A 13685-nucleotide genomic window follows, 5' to 3' on the forward strand; every position below is an offset into this window, starting at 1 on the left:
CAGGCTGATGTGTATTGGGGCTAGGTGGGAGCACTCTTAGAGTGCTTTGAAGTCCTGCACTGGGGGTACATTTGGTGTCTCTGTGCATAGTCCAGCTCAAACCGGTCAGGGGCTTCCAGCCCCTGCTCTGGCGTTAAACTGGACGAATGAAATGGGTGTAGCCACCCCTCTTTCCAAACCCTCCCATAGGTGGGTCCTCAGAGTTAGGCCAACCCCTTTCTTAGGTATAAGTAAGGAACCCCAGCCAACAGGACTTTAGATATCCCTGGACGAAACTCTGCAACTGAATCCTGGAACTTCGACGCTCTACTCAAGATTAGAGGACTGAAGAAATCTCCCTTGGGGTCAAGGAGTGACTCCCCTGCTTGGCAGGCACCAACAAAGCAATTGCAGGTCTGCATCTCCGAAGCTCCCGATGGACTCCGAAGTATCAGCAGCCCAGGAAGAGGATTTACAGACTTCTTCAGAGGCCAACCCGAGTCCCCAGCAAAGCTGAGACCCGCAGCGCTCGTGAGTAACGTGGAACCGGAACTCCTGGTCACCGTGCACATTTGCAAGTGCATTGACTTCTCAACGTCTCTTGAAGTCGTGCTTTGGGTTATGTGTAGCCCAAGCCCCGACCACCCTTTGTACCGAAAATTGTGGGCCTACACTCCACAAGTGTTCGGTGAGCCCGCTTCTTGCATTTCAGCTCGAGGCTCCTTCGCCATCCCTGGTCCGTCGACTGGTGGGTCCCGGTGAAGGCAACTCTGATTTTCCTTGGACTTACCTGGTTGCTCCAGACGTGCCCTGACTCCCCACCGCGTGGTGAGTCCCTCAGACCTTTCTGGTCTGCAACGAAGCATCTTTCTCCTTTCTGCATGGGTTGCTGTTGCCAAGGCATGTTGTGTCCAATCCGGGTACCGATGCTGCAGCACTCGACATCCTTCATGGGACAGCTCGAATCCAGCTCCTGGTTGTCCTCGACACCTCCTGGTCCTCGTGGCTGAAGAGTCAAGCTTCACCTTCTTCACCTGAAATCACCCGACATCGGTGGGCATTCGTCTAGCGTGCCCCTGGTCGCTGGCCAGTGACCCAGACTCTGTCCCCTCTGCTTTCAGGTTCTTCTCGACTTTGATCCAGGCTTGGATCTCTTCGGACACTTCGCATCTTCCTGGCAGCAGCACTTCTTTCCCAGCTCCCATTGAAAACGACGATGCGACCCAACACCATATGACACCTATGCACCCGGCTTCCCTGGGTGAGGTAACTCGAGTACTCCGGTGCTCCCGTGGGTGATGACCATAGAACTTCCTAAGTCCAAAAGGGTTTGGTCCTAGCTCATCTCTAAGTGTCCCTAATCTTTTAAAATCTAACTGCGACTTTCCCCATAGAAGCTAACGGGAGCTTGCGGCTGTGTTCTCACACTGCACACGGCCCCCGTGGGTCCCCTGTGTCACTACCTTGGGTGGTTTCTTGCGGTCCCAGCGATTCTACAGGCTCTAGGCCTTGTGTCTAGTTAAGTCGCGGTTCTTATTCCACTATTTTAGTATATGGTTTGGCTCGCCCCTAGGGCCTGACGTGTATTTGTGCTATTTTACTGTGAAATTTGAAGTGTCAGTTATGTGTTTTGACCTCTAGTCTCATAAAGAGACTAGAAGGGTGTGTTTAGTAATAAATACATATATTTTATATATATACCTGGTGTGGATGTCTTTCATTTAGGCACTCAAGAGATTATAGACTGGTAAAACAAGCTGCTTTACATTCCTTCAAGACTTAGCCTGAAGGCTGCTCTCCATAGCTACCACTAGGATAGCTTTCAATAAAGGTTGTCTTTAACCTATCACCATAAGGGGTTGTTTGGACTGATACAAGGTGCCCAATAGAACTAGTGGACAGCATATATCAGGCCAACTTCTCACATTGGTGTGCAGCGTGTGGGATTCCAGCTCGCTATTGTTTTACCAGATTGTGAGAGGACCTCGGACATGTCTCTGACCTCGCATCTTCCCCGCTCTTACCTGTGGACTATGCCTGGGGAGACCGTCCTCGAGAAATCCCACGGTCGGCCAAACCCATTACGGAGGCTATCCCCGCCCCGTAACCCTCAAAGTCGAACAGGTCATGGCGCTGCCCAGAATTACCCGGAAGGGGGAGGGACTAAACCCGGATGTCCTTCTTTACTACAGGAGAAAAGCAGGACCAACACAGAAGATGGAGGCACTTGTGCCGGAGAGAGACGGGAGACAGAGGAAGCAGCGAAGGCGAAGCAGGAACCGGAGGAAGAAAGAAGAGAAGCGGAGGACGAGGAGCAGCGGGACGAGGAATCGGAGCCGAGGAGGACCGAGCCGGAGCTGGGAGGAGAGAGAGCGACGCGGCAGAGTCGAGAGGCTGAGGAAGCAGAGGAGGCCCCAGACGAGACGTGGTGCGAGGAGTGGTGGACCCCACAGGAGGAGGCTGGAGAGCGGCCGCAACCAGGAAGTGTTGCGGCGGGGCCGGTGAGTGGCTGAACGACGGGGAAACGGGAACGGGAAGCGGGTGGTAGACAAGGGTAAAGGGGAGGAGGGTGGTTACGGGATCACAGGGTGTTGCTTTGTGGTGGTGGTGGTGGTACGGTGTTGCAGTTTAGAACGTCTCTTTTCCCCTTCCACCCCTTCCCGAAGATACATACCCAGAGTGCCCGCGGCGTGTTTGGTGACCGGGTCTTTTCACCTCCCTGCTCTAGCCTAAAAACCTTCGGTACAGTGTCACAAAACCTCCATCCCATATAAGCCACGGGTGCGGTGACGGATCTCTCCCTTGATTGTAGACTTGATCAGTCAAACTCCCTGACGGCCTCTCGTTTTTCTCTATCCCTCTCATGAGCCTCCCTGGGGAACCCATCTCGGCCATTACAGAGTCAGCAACCGGAAGAGGAGACCGCCCAGAAGAGAAAGAAGAAAAGGAGACCGCGAGACCACGTCAGGAGCCCCTGACATCCGATCCAACAATCCTATCTGCTGCCTTGCCAATAAAAACCTATCCACTGGCTCATTACATTCAGCCTCCGCGTCTGTTTATCCGGCCCGCCCTCCCACACAGATAATCTCAATTAAGTGACTAACTGAAAACCACTAAAGGTACCCTAGGTACATATAATACAAGCTTTAGAATACAGTAAGCCTTTCTGACACCAGTATCAAATGAATATGAAAGAGTGCATTGTTACTGTCCCATTTTTTTTTCAAACGACATTCATAATGCGTTATAAGTAAATAGATCACTCAGCGCAATCAATGTGATCTTGAAAACATGAGAAATCAGTCTGCAGAAACACATAGTCAATGCAAGAGGTGAGGACAATTTACTTCATCATCCAAAAAAGGTGCACAGTGTCCCACACGGTGATGACGTGAGTGAAAGTGCTTCTAAGTGTGATCATGGATGACCAAGACGATGGGAATCGGGCTGACCATAGCAATTTAATGATTACACAGCTATGTCCTGCAATGAATGAGCCTAGACACAGTCTGAATGTAAAAATGTCAGCGACATTTCGACCCTTAAATGATTTCCAAGACCATCAGGACCATTGGTAGTAAGACCTACAGTTTGACTTGAGAGTGAATCTCCAGCTACGTAACGCAGGCGAAGCACAATGGCTAATAAAGAACCTTTTACTGATGCCTCGGATGATAAGGTCTGGGCAGACTAGTAAATGAGCAGATGGCCTGGCTCTTTCCTGACCCTACCAGTGACGGTTGCACTGCCAGCTCGGTGTCATTATTCTAAGGGTGCCGGTGGCCATCTGCTATGGAATAACCTCTCCCTGCACCCAAGAACTGCTCCACCCTTATAGTGCATCAGGATAGACTTTATGGCTTGCCTCTTCCCTATTTCGCCAATAACAAACCTCCCTTTTTCCTCAAAACCTTCATTTCCCTCTTCTCTTCTTCATTGCAGTTCACGCAATGCTCTTTTGTAAACACTCCCACATCGGCAGTACTGAGTGTGGGGGGTGTATTCAAGTACGGCCCTTCATGATATATCTAAATTATTTCATGGGTGGGCGAGCAGCCCCCAATTAAGGGGTTTCTATGGGAGGATTCAGCATGAGAACCTCAATATTGTTAATCTAAATCCATGCAGCTTTCAGTAAATAGTGCCCCAGTTACTGGGACTTTTCAATTGGGGTTGGGTAGTTGAGGGCAGGATAACTGTGTGATTCAGTGCTCTGAACCCCTTTTTAGGTCTCGCCTGAGCCAGTGCATGCGCTGCTCTGGTGAGACATTTAGTAAGTGGGTTTTCAAAGTGCTACCCAGGCTTTTGCTGGCCTCAAGCTTGCGGTTACACGCACAATCGTGCGCAGAGCCGCCATCTGCCTTTCCTTTCCTTTGTTGTCATGGGTAATTAAGTGCCACGCGCGCACCACTCGCGTGCTTTTTAAAAATTTTCTTTTATCGCCACCAACTCCGCAATCACTTTCCGTTTCGCGCCCTCGCGGCTGCGTCACTTTGACAGCTGCGCGGCCAATGTTTGTTTACCAGGCATTTTAGCCTGGCACACGTGTCATTTGTTTAATGCAGATTCAATTTACAGTCGAAGAAAAATTCGAAACAAAACTCGAGGCATATGCGCGCTGTGCTGCGCTGAGCAGTTGGGGATAATCTCATCTGACACACGATTATAGCTCCATATGTTTGGCCTGACATTGCGGGCTGCTGCACTGACATATTTACAACCCAAGCATTATCACTGACCAGATATTTTTAGTGAGTTTGAAAGAGGAAGATATAACATGTGCGTCATGCTGTTTTCCCTGCTCTGTGTGTTAAAAGGGAAAGGCTTTTTGAAAGAGAGAGTTCAGAGTCCAAACACAACACCTCAGGCCTACTAAGGAATGCCACGTAATCACACTCTAACCGGACAGTGTAAAGGCAACGATGCTGGTCGGAACTGGTGCTTGCTGACCAATCACAGGGCAGACCTTGCTTGAGTCCAATAGCACGCTTCTGCTGTATGGTCATCAAAAGGCTGCACTTTTTAAAAGCTCTTAAAGCAAGTGCAATGCTTATTTGAATTACAAGTGTTCGTGGGAGCTCCTCAAGGGCAAACCACAACACGTAATAGAACTTTGCAATAATTTACACCCACGCTATGAGCTCAACCTCATCTGGTTAACATTCGTACAGAAAAAATAAAGAATGTATATTAATCTTGCGCCCTTCCTCTGTTGCAATTACGGAGGGTTAGGATGGGGCACCAGTGTGCAGAGAAGCTGGCAGCTGTGGGTCATGACAGACTCTCGAAATGAGAAAATGCGGATTCCTTTCAGAAACTATGAAAGTTGAGAGCCTGGCAAGAGAAGATAAGACCGTGATCATTTGTTTCTCAAGCTCTGTAAGCAGTAATCAGTTCCCTTTGTCATGACGGTCTCTTCACTTGTTCGATAACTTCGGTGTAGCACGATTCTCTTAGTGGCTGGCCCACGCTGAGCTTGTTTTGAGTATGTACTTTGAAGAACTGCACATCTGCACATGTTTCCCTACCTTCCCCTCCAACCTGAAAACTTGCAAAAATAAAGGTGTAACAAAAAAAAAACTCCTGTTGGTCTGCTGTAAACATATACATTAGATGGATAAGAGAGAATAAGGGGGATGGTTTGCATCACGAGGTAGACACGTCAGAGAGACACAGACCGAAGCTCAGGTTGTCTGTGTCGTCACTCAGAACCCCAAGTTGAACAATTTTTCTGTTATGAATTTCATGTTCTGCATAGCCCCGCCCCCCAGATCATCTTCCCCTGCAGTTCTGTTATTAACATTTAGCCACCTTTAATTTTAGATTATGCACAACCCCTCCAGATCACCTGCCCCTGCTTTCAAAATCCATCCAGGGGCAGATAAGTGATGGGAATCCACGCATAGCATGTGATGTCCTTCCCTGAAAACAAAATATGCCTGGCCTCCTGCCACGAACTTCCGTCACCCTCTATATTTACCCTTACACGACCCAAACTTAAAACAAGCATTGGCATAGCCAATAGGTCTCACCTTTGGGACCTTATAAGTGTTTAACCATGCAACAGTTAATGTTGGTGCACCAAGGATATTGTGCTGCATAACTAAATACTTATAAAGTCCCAAAAGCGAGACCTATTGGCTATGCCAATGCTTGTTAGAAGTAGAACTGGAGTAGGAGGAAAGTAGAAGTAATGTAGAGTTTGGTATTTGAAAGCACCCTTGACAAATGACTTGCTAGTTCCAGAGCACACCAGAATGGGGGGATCTGATACCCCTCACCACCCCACTCCCCAAACGGGCCTGGAAGTGGGCAATGTTGACGGGTCAAAAGCTGTGGCTGAAAATAAGACGTGTTCAACCCAGAATAAGTAGAGCATCAGAGCTGAACAATAGTTCCTTCCCATACTTGTAAACAAACCTTTCCCTTCTTTTGAGTGTGATGCAATGATACGTAAAAGTTCTACTGCACCTCCCCTATCAAAATGTATATGAGGTGAGATGGGAAAGCTGTAAATAATATGAATAATAATGCATCCGACTGCTCCATCAGTCTTTAACAGGTGGTGAAGTCCTGGAGTGCTTAATATTTTCTGCTACAGAGGAGTGCTGTGTTTGCAGTGGAGGATAAGACCCCCCCCACCGTTACATGGTGCGTTACATTCTCTGCCCCGCCCCTTCCAGTCTTGTTTATAAATGTAATGTGGAGGTTGGAGTGGGGGTTCGAGAGGGAGCAGGGGTGATTGACATACAGAATAATGGCACATATCTACTTCAGGGGAATAACGAATGTGAGTAATCTTCATCCTCTATTTCTGTTTCTTGTTCACCAACATCCTTTACAAGGAACCTTTGTATATAAAGTCCTTATTACCCAATCCAAATTAGTTCACATTTCATCAACTTCACCACAAGAATCCAAGGTTAATTTGACTTTGGCAGGATTTAAATGTATGGCTTGTAGATCCCAGACAGATCTCCGCAGGGAAGGCTTTACTCTGAGATTTATGAAAGTGACCACCTGAGATCAGTGAATCCGAAGCGCACATTCCTCCGACTGTGGCAGTCGCTGAGTAGGTCAATGTAAGTAATAACTGAGTCCTCTTGGAGAACTCTTGTACTGCGATAACACTTCAGGCCCGTCAATGTGCCAAAGCATTGTTCTCCACAGTCCCAGCTCACACCACTGCAGGCTCCATCAATCTCTTTCTCGGACTGAAAAGTAACTATACCTTTGTTCTAATATCAGCAGGGAACAAAGGTCTGTCAGGAAGTGGTCTTTAAATCATTTTGAATGTGAAATTAATTGTGACAAGACAGCTTAGTATACCCAAACCAAATCCCTTCGAGTTTAGGAAGCCACATTGTTGAAAAGGGGTGTAAAGGCAAGAGTGAGCAAGCTTACAGTGGTTCCTTGGGGCTTTAATAAAGCAGCCATAGGGTCATCCTCCCCATACAAATGGCAGCTGTGCATGAAAACTGTCGCAGAAGATTCTAAGAACAGAAGTTTCTGACTCCCTGGCACAGAAAGCATTAGAGGTGTTATCGCTTGCACGGTGGGTCCTTTCTGCTGGAGGATCTTCAACTGGAAAAGTCTGCTTCCTCATTTATCACAGGCACAGTGGGGAACTGTGCTGGCATCTGCCGTTCTCTTGTCTCCCTCTGATTAGAGCCAGCAGTGCCTAGAAATTAGGGAGTCAAGAAAAAGGAGCCAGCAGGATACCAGGTGTAGCTGCTCCGTGCTGATGCCGTTCATGCTCAAGTTCTTCTACTGTCTTGGTATGTGAGGAGTAATGGACCTAGGCCAACATTTGCTGGTTCCCGGCAAGAGTACTGTATGGGGACCAGGTCATAAGGAGACTACTCTAAATAGTACTTGCTTGTGGGAATTCCTACTCTACCATACTGTTTAACTGGTTTTGTGGGCTTCAGCCCTGGATGATTTCATTGCCCATTTCTGGGGATCACAATGATATCAGCCGTGTCCTGATGCCGGCGATCTCCAAGGTAGGCCTTCTGTGGAGAACCTGAATTCTTGTTTCACTAGCTGGTTTTCCACCCAACTTGGGTTCTCTGTGGTTTTCTAGGCATTATACCATATGGACGCTTTACTATTCAGAAAGTGGTTCACCCTATGCTGTCTATTACCGCTCTTCCAATCAAGAAACATGGATTGCAAAATCAGGTGTCCGTGGAGGATGGCACCTTATCATGAACATATAACGGGGATAAAAAGTGAGGGCACATGAGTAGTTTATGTTCAAGCGTTGCCCATACAGCAGCATCTTTTGAGCCAAGTGAGAAGCTCACTAGTTGTGAGAAATGAAAAGCCACAAAATATGATGCCACGTGAGGAAGTCTAGGCCCATTAGACGCAGTATGTGGCCTACAGCTTTGCTGATTTTAGTCTTGGTTTCTTCCCACTCCACACATTGGACCTAATGTCAGAGTTGACTTGGGTCAACAATGTTTAGGGATTGAGACTTGTAGCACTGCAGAAATATAACTAAACTTGGGGGGCAGTAACTGCCATTTAGATCATTCATACGCTCCACCAGTGGGAGAAATCAAGATGTGACCATCAACAGGAGCAGATTAGCTTTCAATTTTTTCTCCAAGTGTTTGAGCCACATTGGCATTCTCACATGTTGAAACCATAAATGCAAGCCTTGGTGTTAGATTGTGTCATGGACAATGCGTCCCACTTACCCCAGTTGATTCTATATCCAGAAAACCTGAAGAATGTGAAGATTAGCAATATCACCTCAGGTATGGAGAAGCCAGAGCTGGACAACGTTTGTATCATCAGCATATAAAAACGGTTTAATGTGACCCGCCTTCTTGTCTACCCCATGGATAGCTACTTGCTGATGTATCATCACCAACAGTGGAAGAAAGAGCCCGAAGAAATAGCAGAGGGGACAGTGGGCATCCTTGATGAGTGCTCAGTTTCATCCTAGATAGGAGTTCCCCAGTCATTTCCATGAAGCATACAACACAAATTTGGTGAAAAGTATGTTTCATCGATGCATCCAGGGGTCATAACTAGCGGGCTTCTCCCTGAAGCACGATTCACCCTGAATATAAGATGGAACCAAGAAGAACGTGTACTTTAGATTCACATCAGTGTGCAGCTTACAAGGCTTCCTGGCTTTAGAAAGGGTATCTGCTGCCACTTCCTAGATCATAAAATGTAGCTTCAGGATTTTGTTAGATACTTTTTACCACTCAGCATGTAGGCACAGTGTGACCACCATGCAGATGTATAATCTGTGTTTTTGCTGCCAATCTAAATGAAGAGAAATGGTTTCATCCCAGATTCTTTTTCCACAGCCAGAAAAAAGGCAACTTATGATAAATTTGCAGAGGAAGGTCTGAAGGGAGGAATCCCCCCTGAATTTGGTGGAGAAGGTGCCTGGGTTTCTGGATACGTGTTTCATGGAAATGCAGACAAAGTCTTCCAGGAGTTCTTTGGAGGAGATAATCCATTTGCTGGTAAGAAATAGCAGTGAGTTACTGAAGTTGTATATTATCTTCTACTTTTCTTTTGTGTTTGGAAAAATGAAACCTTTCAACCCGATTTACCGAGCAACCAAGAGGTAAAATCAATCAATAACCTTTATTAGACAAATCATTCCGATGTAAATCTATACCCTCCGGTGAACGTACAGGATTGTGAGAAGTCAGTTTAAGGGGGCATCGGGGTACTGTACCATAGAGAAAATATTGGTCCTCTGCTCAATCAGCGTTATGTGGGGTACCAAGAGGTCTCATAAAACCACCTACCTTGATTCCAGTAACTAATTCCTCCCTTGGCAATGTTTGCTAGCTAATCTACCTCTCTTTATTCTGGCTGCTAAATGTTTGAGAAGACACTTGAAGTGCATGACCCAAGGTTCTGCATCACACGCACCCATGTATGAACACAGGCATACACACATGTACGTGCAAACACACACAATGTTTCACATCAGCACTCAATACTGTACATTATGCAATTCCCATGTAATATAAATACTTACCTACTCTGATAAAGCATTGACCCCCATACCTATTTGTCACTGCCCATGTTCCTGCCTGTCCTTAATATGAGGTCCAGACGTTGTTCCCTTCCACCGATAGGAACCATAGAGAGAGTAAAATGTACAAAGGTAACCGTGGAAGGTATGAGTCCCCAATTGTGACTGACCTAATGGGATGATGGTGAACCTGTAGTCTAGTGTTTTGTGCTGTTCCCACTCCCAAACAGTATTGAGTTCATGTCTGATTCTACAGTTTACCTGGGGCAAACATGTCCTTGTTGATTATGCGTAGTTTCTAAGGTAACGTAACTGCGCAACAAAATATTAAGAAGCATCATAATTGGCAATATGTGGATTACTCCCGGCTGACATTAAAGAATGACCCTGAAAGACATAGTGAGCAAGTCAATGCCGTCCTCTGCAGCCCCACATGCACACAGGGGGTAGTTAGACACACTGGGCCAGTGTCAAGAGACCTGTCGGTGTACGTGCACTCTATAAATCTCCCCTAACATAACATAACATAACTGGACCCTCGCGTGCACTTCATCCACTCGTAGCACTAGTGGCTTACACTCAACTCCCCTACCTGCACATCAGTACAACTGCTCTACCACAATAGTACTGAGTCCAGCTTACCATTACCTTCATAATCAGCACACCCCCTCCTTTATTTATGGATCTCTTACAAAGTGAGAATGACCCAACACAAAGGGGTCACATAACTGTAACACCAGTACTAAGCAAAAACCTATAAATCTCTGAAAGTAGGGGGTATAATAAATATGGGCAAATGTGACTGTCCACCTTTTCAGTGCCCCTAGTGCTCCTCTCGCATCAGGCCCCTTGACGAAAGGGGATGTGGAGCTCAAAGGGGTTTCAAATATAATCACTCAAAAGAGTTTCAGATTTAACCACTCTAACATCGGATTCACCTTCAGTCCTATATATTAACAAAGCAGCATACCTTAGGTCCCGCTTTTGCTTAGTCACCCAAATGAAAGGTTAAGCCAGGTGAGGCTCAACCTTAAGACACAAGCATCATCTGCCTGCCCAGGACCTTCCTCATCTCTGCCACAAAAAGCTGGCCACCATTTATAAAATTATGGGGCCTGGTTCACATAGCCATGTTCAGCCATAAACGGTTAATTTATGCCAGTGCAGGAGTTCACAAAAGGATTTTTAGGATGGCATGAATGAGTGTAACTGATGTGTGCTGCATAATGCACAGAAGTAAATTCCAGGCAAGGGATGGAAAGTGGACGGCACAAAGCATGTGTAAAAGCCTTACCATGAGTAGGCCCGTGTTCTTTTCTTCCCTGCACCACAGCTGCCTTAAGGCCTGTAGGAGGTCAGCTCAGTGCATCTACACATGACATACCCTCTCCAATCCACAACATATGGGATCAGCACTGCCCAGGTGGTCCGAGGGGGTGTGGGGGGGTGTGCAGGGCGTTTAAAACCCATACAATACCATCTCGTATCTCCTTCACACCACCTTTCTGGGGGATCATGTAGCAAAACAGAGAATCTTCTAACACGGCATCTGAGGTGCCACAGCTACCCCACATGGCTTGTCTTAAATATTACCAGACAGCCAAGAATTTATGGTGATCCATACCCTGCCAGCTTCACCTACCCCCTGCCCCTTCCTTTTAAGGGGTGTCATTGAGAACTATGATCCCCAGTGACAACAGGTGAAGAGGGCTAGCAACTATACACACGTATGCTGGTGCAGAAAAAGTGCCTACTGAGCCTAATGGTCACCTGAAGCAGTAGTAACAAGGAAGTGAGGTTTGTATACTGGATGGTGATGGACCTCAGTGCCTGGTTCATTCCTAGGTAAACCTAACCAAGGGGTAATCCTTTTGTCCTTCAAACCTGTGAGTTATCAAAGGCCTGTAGTGGTCCAGACACAGCACCCACTCAGCTTCTCAAAATAGAGGCTTCCAGCTCCTCCACACTGGTCTTCATGCTTCACAATGTCCATGCCAGCTGAAGGTTTTCACCTCAACTCGGTCTTCTATACTGAGGAGTGGGTGTCCGGGCTTCATGACCTAGTATGAGTGATTTCAGAGGCTCAGGAAATACCTGGTGTAAGCCTGTAAATCTCATGGACCGCCTATGAAGTTTGACTATGCTGAGACCCCAGAGTAATATAACCATTTATACCGTGCAGCCTAGGTCCTAACACAATATGCAGAAGGCATTCGTGCATTAAAATACACCCAACATTAACACACGTGGCATACATCAGACTCTGTATAACAAAGGACTTGGGCTATAATATATGATAGTACATGTGGACCTCCTCCATACCTAAAGATACTAACAATCACCTCCACTCCGAGGGTCATTCAAGTTACCTAAAGATTTCTGAGTGAAGAACATATCCGTACATGAACCTTAGGTGTACCCAAAGAGATTACCACCAAGGAGCCACACCCCCTTGAAAGATAATGCTGAACATCAAGTTTAGCCCTCACCTTTGTGCCCATTTTTATATTTATTTATTTGTGGTATTTATCAAGAGTACGGTTATCTGAAGCTCTTCTGGTGCTACTGACTGACATAAATCTCCTAGGGTGAATGTTCCCTTACTGCTTGAAGAGCCAGGTCTCTAACTGTTCCCTGAACACCAGAAAATTAGAAAGGCATCTCATTTGCATGAGGAGACTGACCCTGGCCTTCACTACCTGGGAGGCTAATGATCTACCTCCATGATAGATTTTCCTTATCAGAGGAGTCGTAGGAGCACAGCGGAAGTGAAGCACAGTGGCTCCTTTGAAGAAAACCACTATCCATATCCCATATCTTGTGATCTGTACACTGGGACAGAAAAAGTGGCTACTGAACCCCATGTCCTTCAGGACTCCTACTTGCACATGCCCCACGCATACACAGAACCAGATAAGGGGGAGAGGTGTTCTCTTACTTCGCTCCTAAAGCGTGGAACGGCCTCCCACTTCACATCAGAGCCTCCTCCTCTCTTCTTTTTTTTTTTAATCATTCTTTTTATTAACAGTAACCAATTCGACATTACATTTGAGGTTGTGTATTTCTTGAGACGACACAAATTTTTATCAGCACGTTATTGAGCATTTCCAATGAGACATATTCATTTACAATAATTAGAGTGTGAGCGGTTCACCAAAGGTGGGGAGATCAGGAGGAGCACACATATTACCCAGATATGTGTTCCATTTGCCCCATATTCCGGTCCATTTTTGGGGGCAGCCACGGGCAACATACACCGTCTTTTCCCTTATCATGCACCAGTCCATATCCGCTTTCCAGGCTTCAATCTTTGGTGACACCTCCGCCCCCCACAACTGTGCAATGTTTCTTTTGGCCACCATTAGACCCAGAGTGACTCATAGTTTATCTTTACTGCTTAGGTCGGTTGGTTCCCACATGTTTAACAGACATCGTTTTGCCTCCAGCTCAATCACAGTGTCTGGAACTTCTCCCATACAAACATGAATTTTCCTCCAGTAATTCTGCACACATCTACATTCCCACAGGATGTGCATAAAGGTGCCTATCAAGCCACATCGTCTCCTGCACTGCCCGTCGGCCATCCTCCCCATCTGTACCAGTCTGGGCCCCGAGACATAGACTCGGTGCAGGATTTTAAGTTGGACTAGGCGCAGTCTGGAGGAGATCGCTACTTCCCCGGGCG

The 13685-nt window shown here is 46.7% G+C and overlaps 1 protein-coding gene across 1 annotated transcript in view; it reads left to right on the forward strand.

The window, feature by feature from the left end:
• DNAJB13 (DnaJ heat shock protein family (Hsp40) member B13) overlaps positions 1-13685 on the forward strand; it is a 67980-nt gene that overhangs the window by 27737 nt on the left and 26558 nt on the right. Inside the window, exon 3 of the mRNA XM_085623326.1 lies at positions 9315-9476. Within this exon, the coding sequence (XP_085479452.1) occupies positions 9315-9476 (162 nt within the window). The remainder of the gene's footprint in view (positions 1-9314; positions 9477-13685) is intronic.

Source organism: Triturus cristatus, chromosome 8, assembly GCF_964204655.1.
Source record: "Triturus cristatus chromosome 8, aTriCri1.1, whole genome shotgun sequence".
In the NCBI taxonomy this organism is placed as follows: Eukaryota; Metazoa; Chordata; class Amphibia; order Caudata; family Salamandridae; genus Triturus; species Triturus cristatus.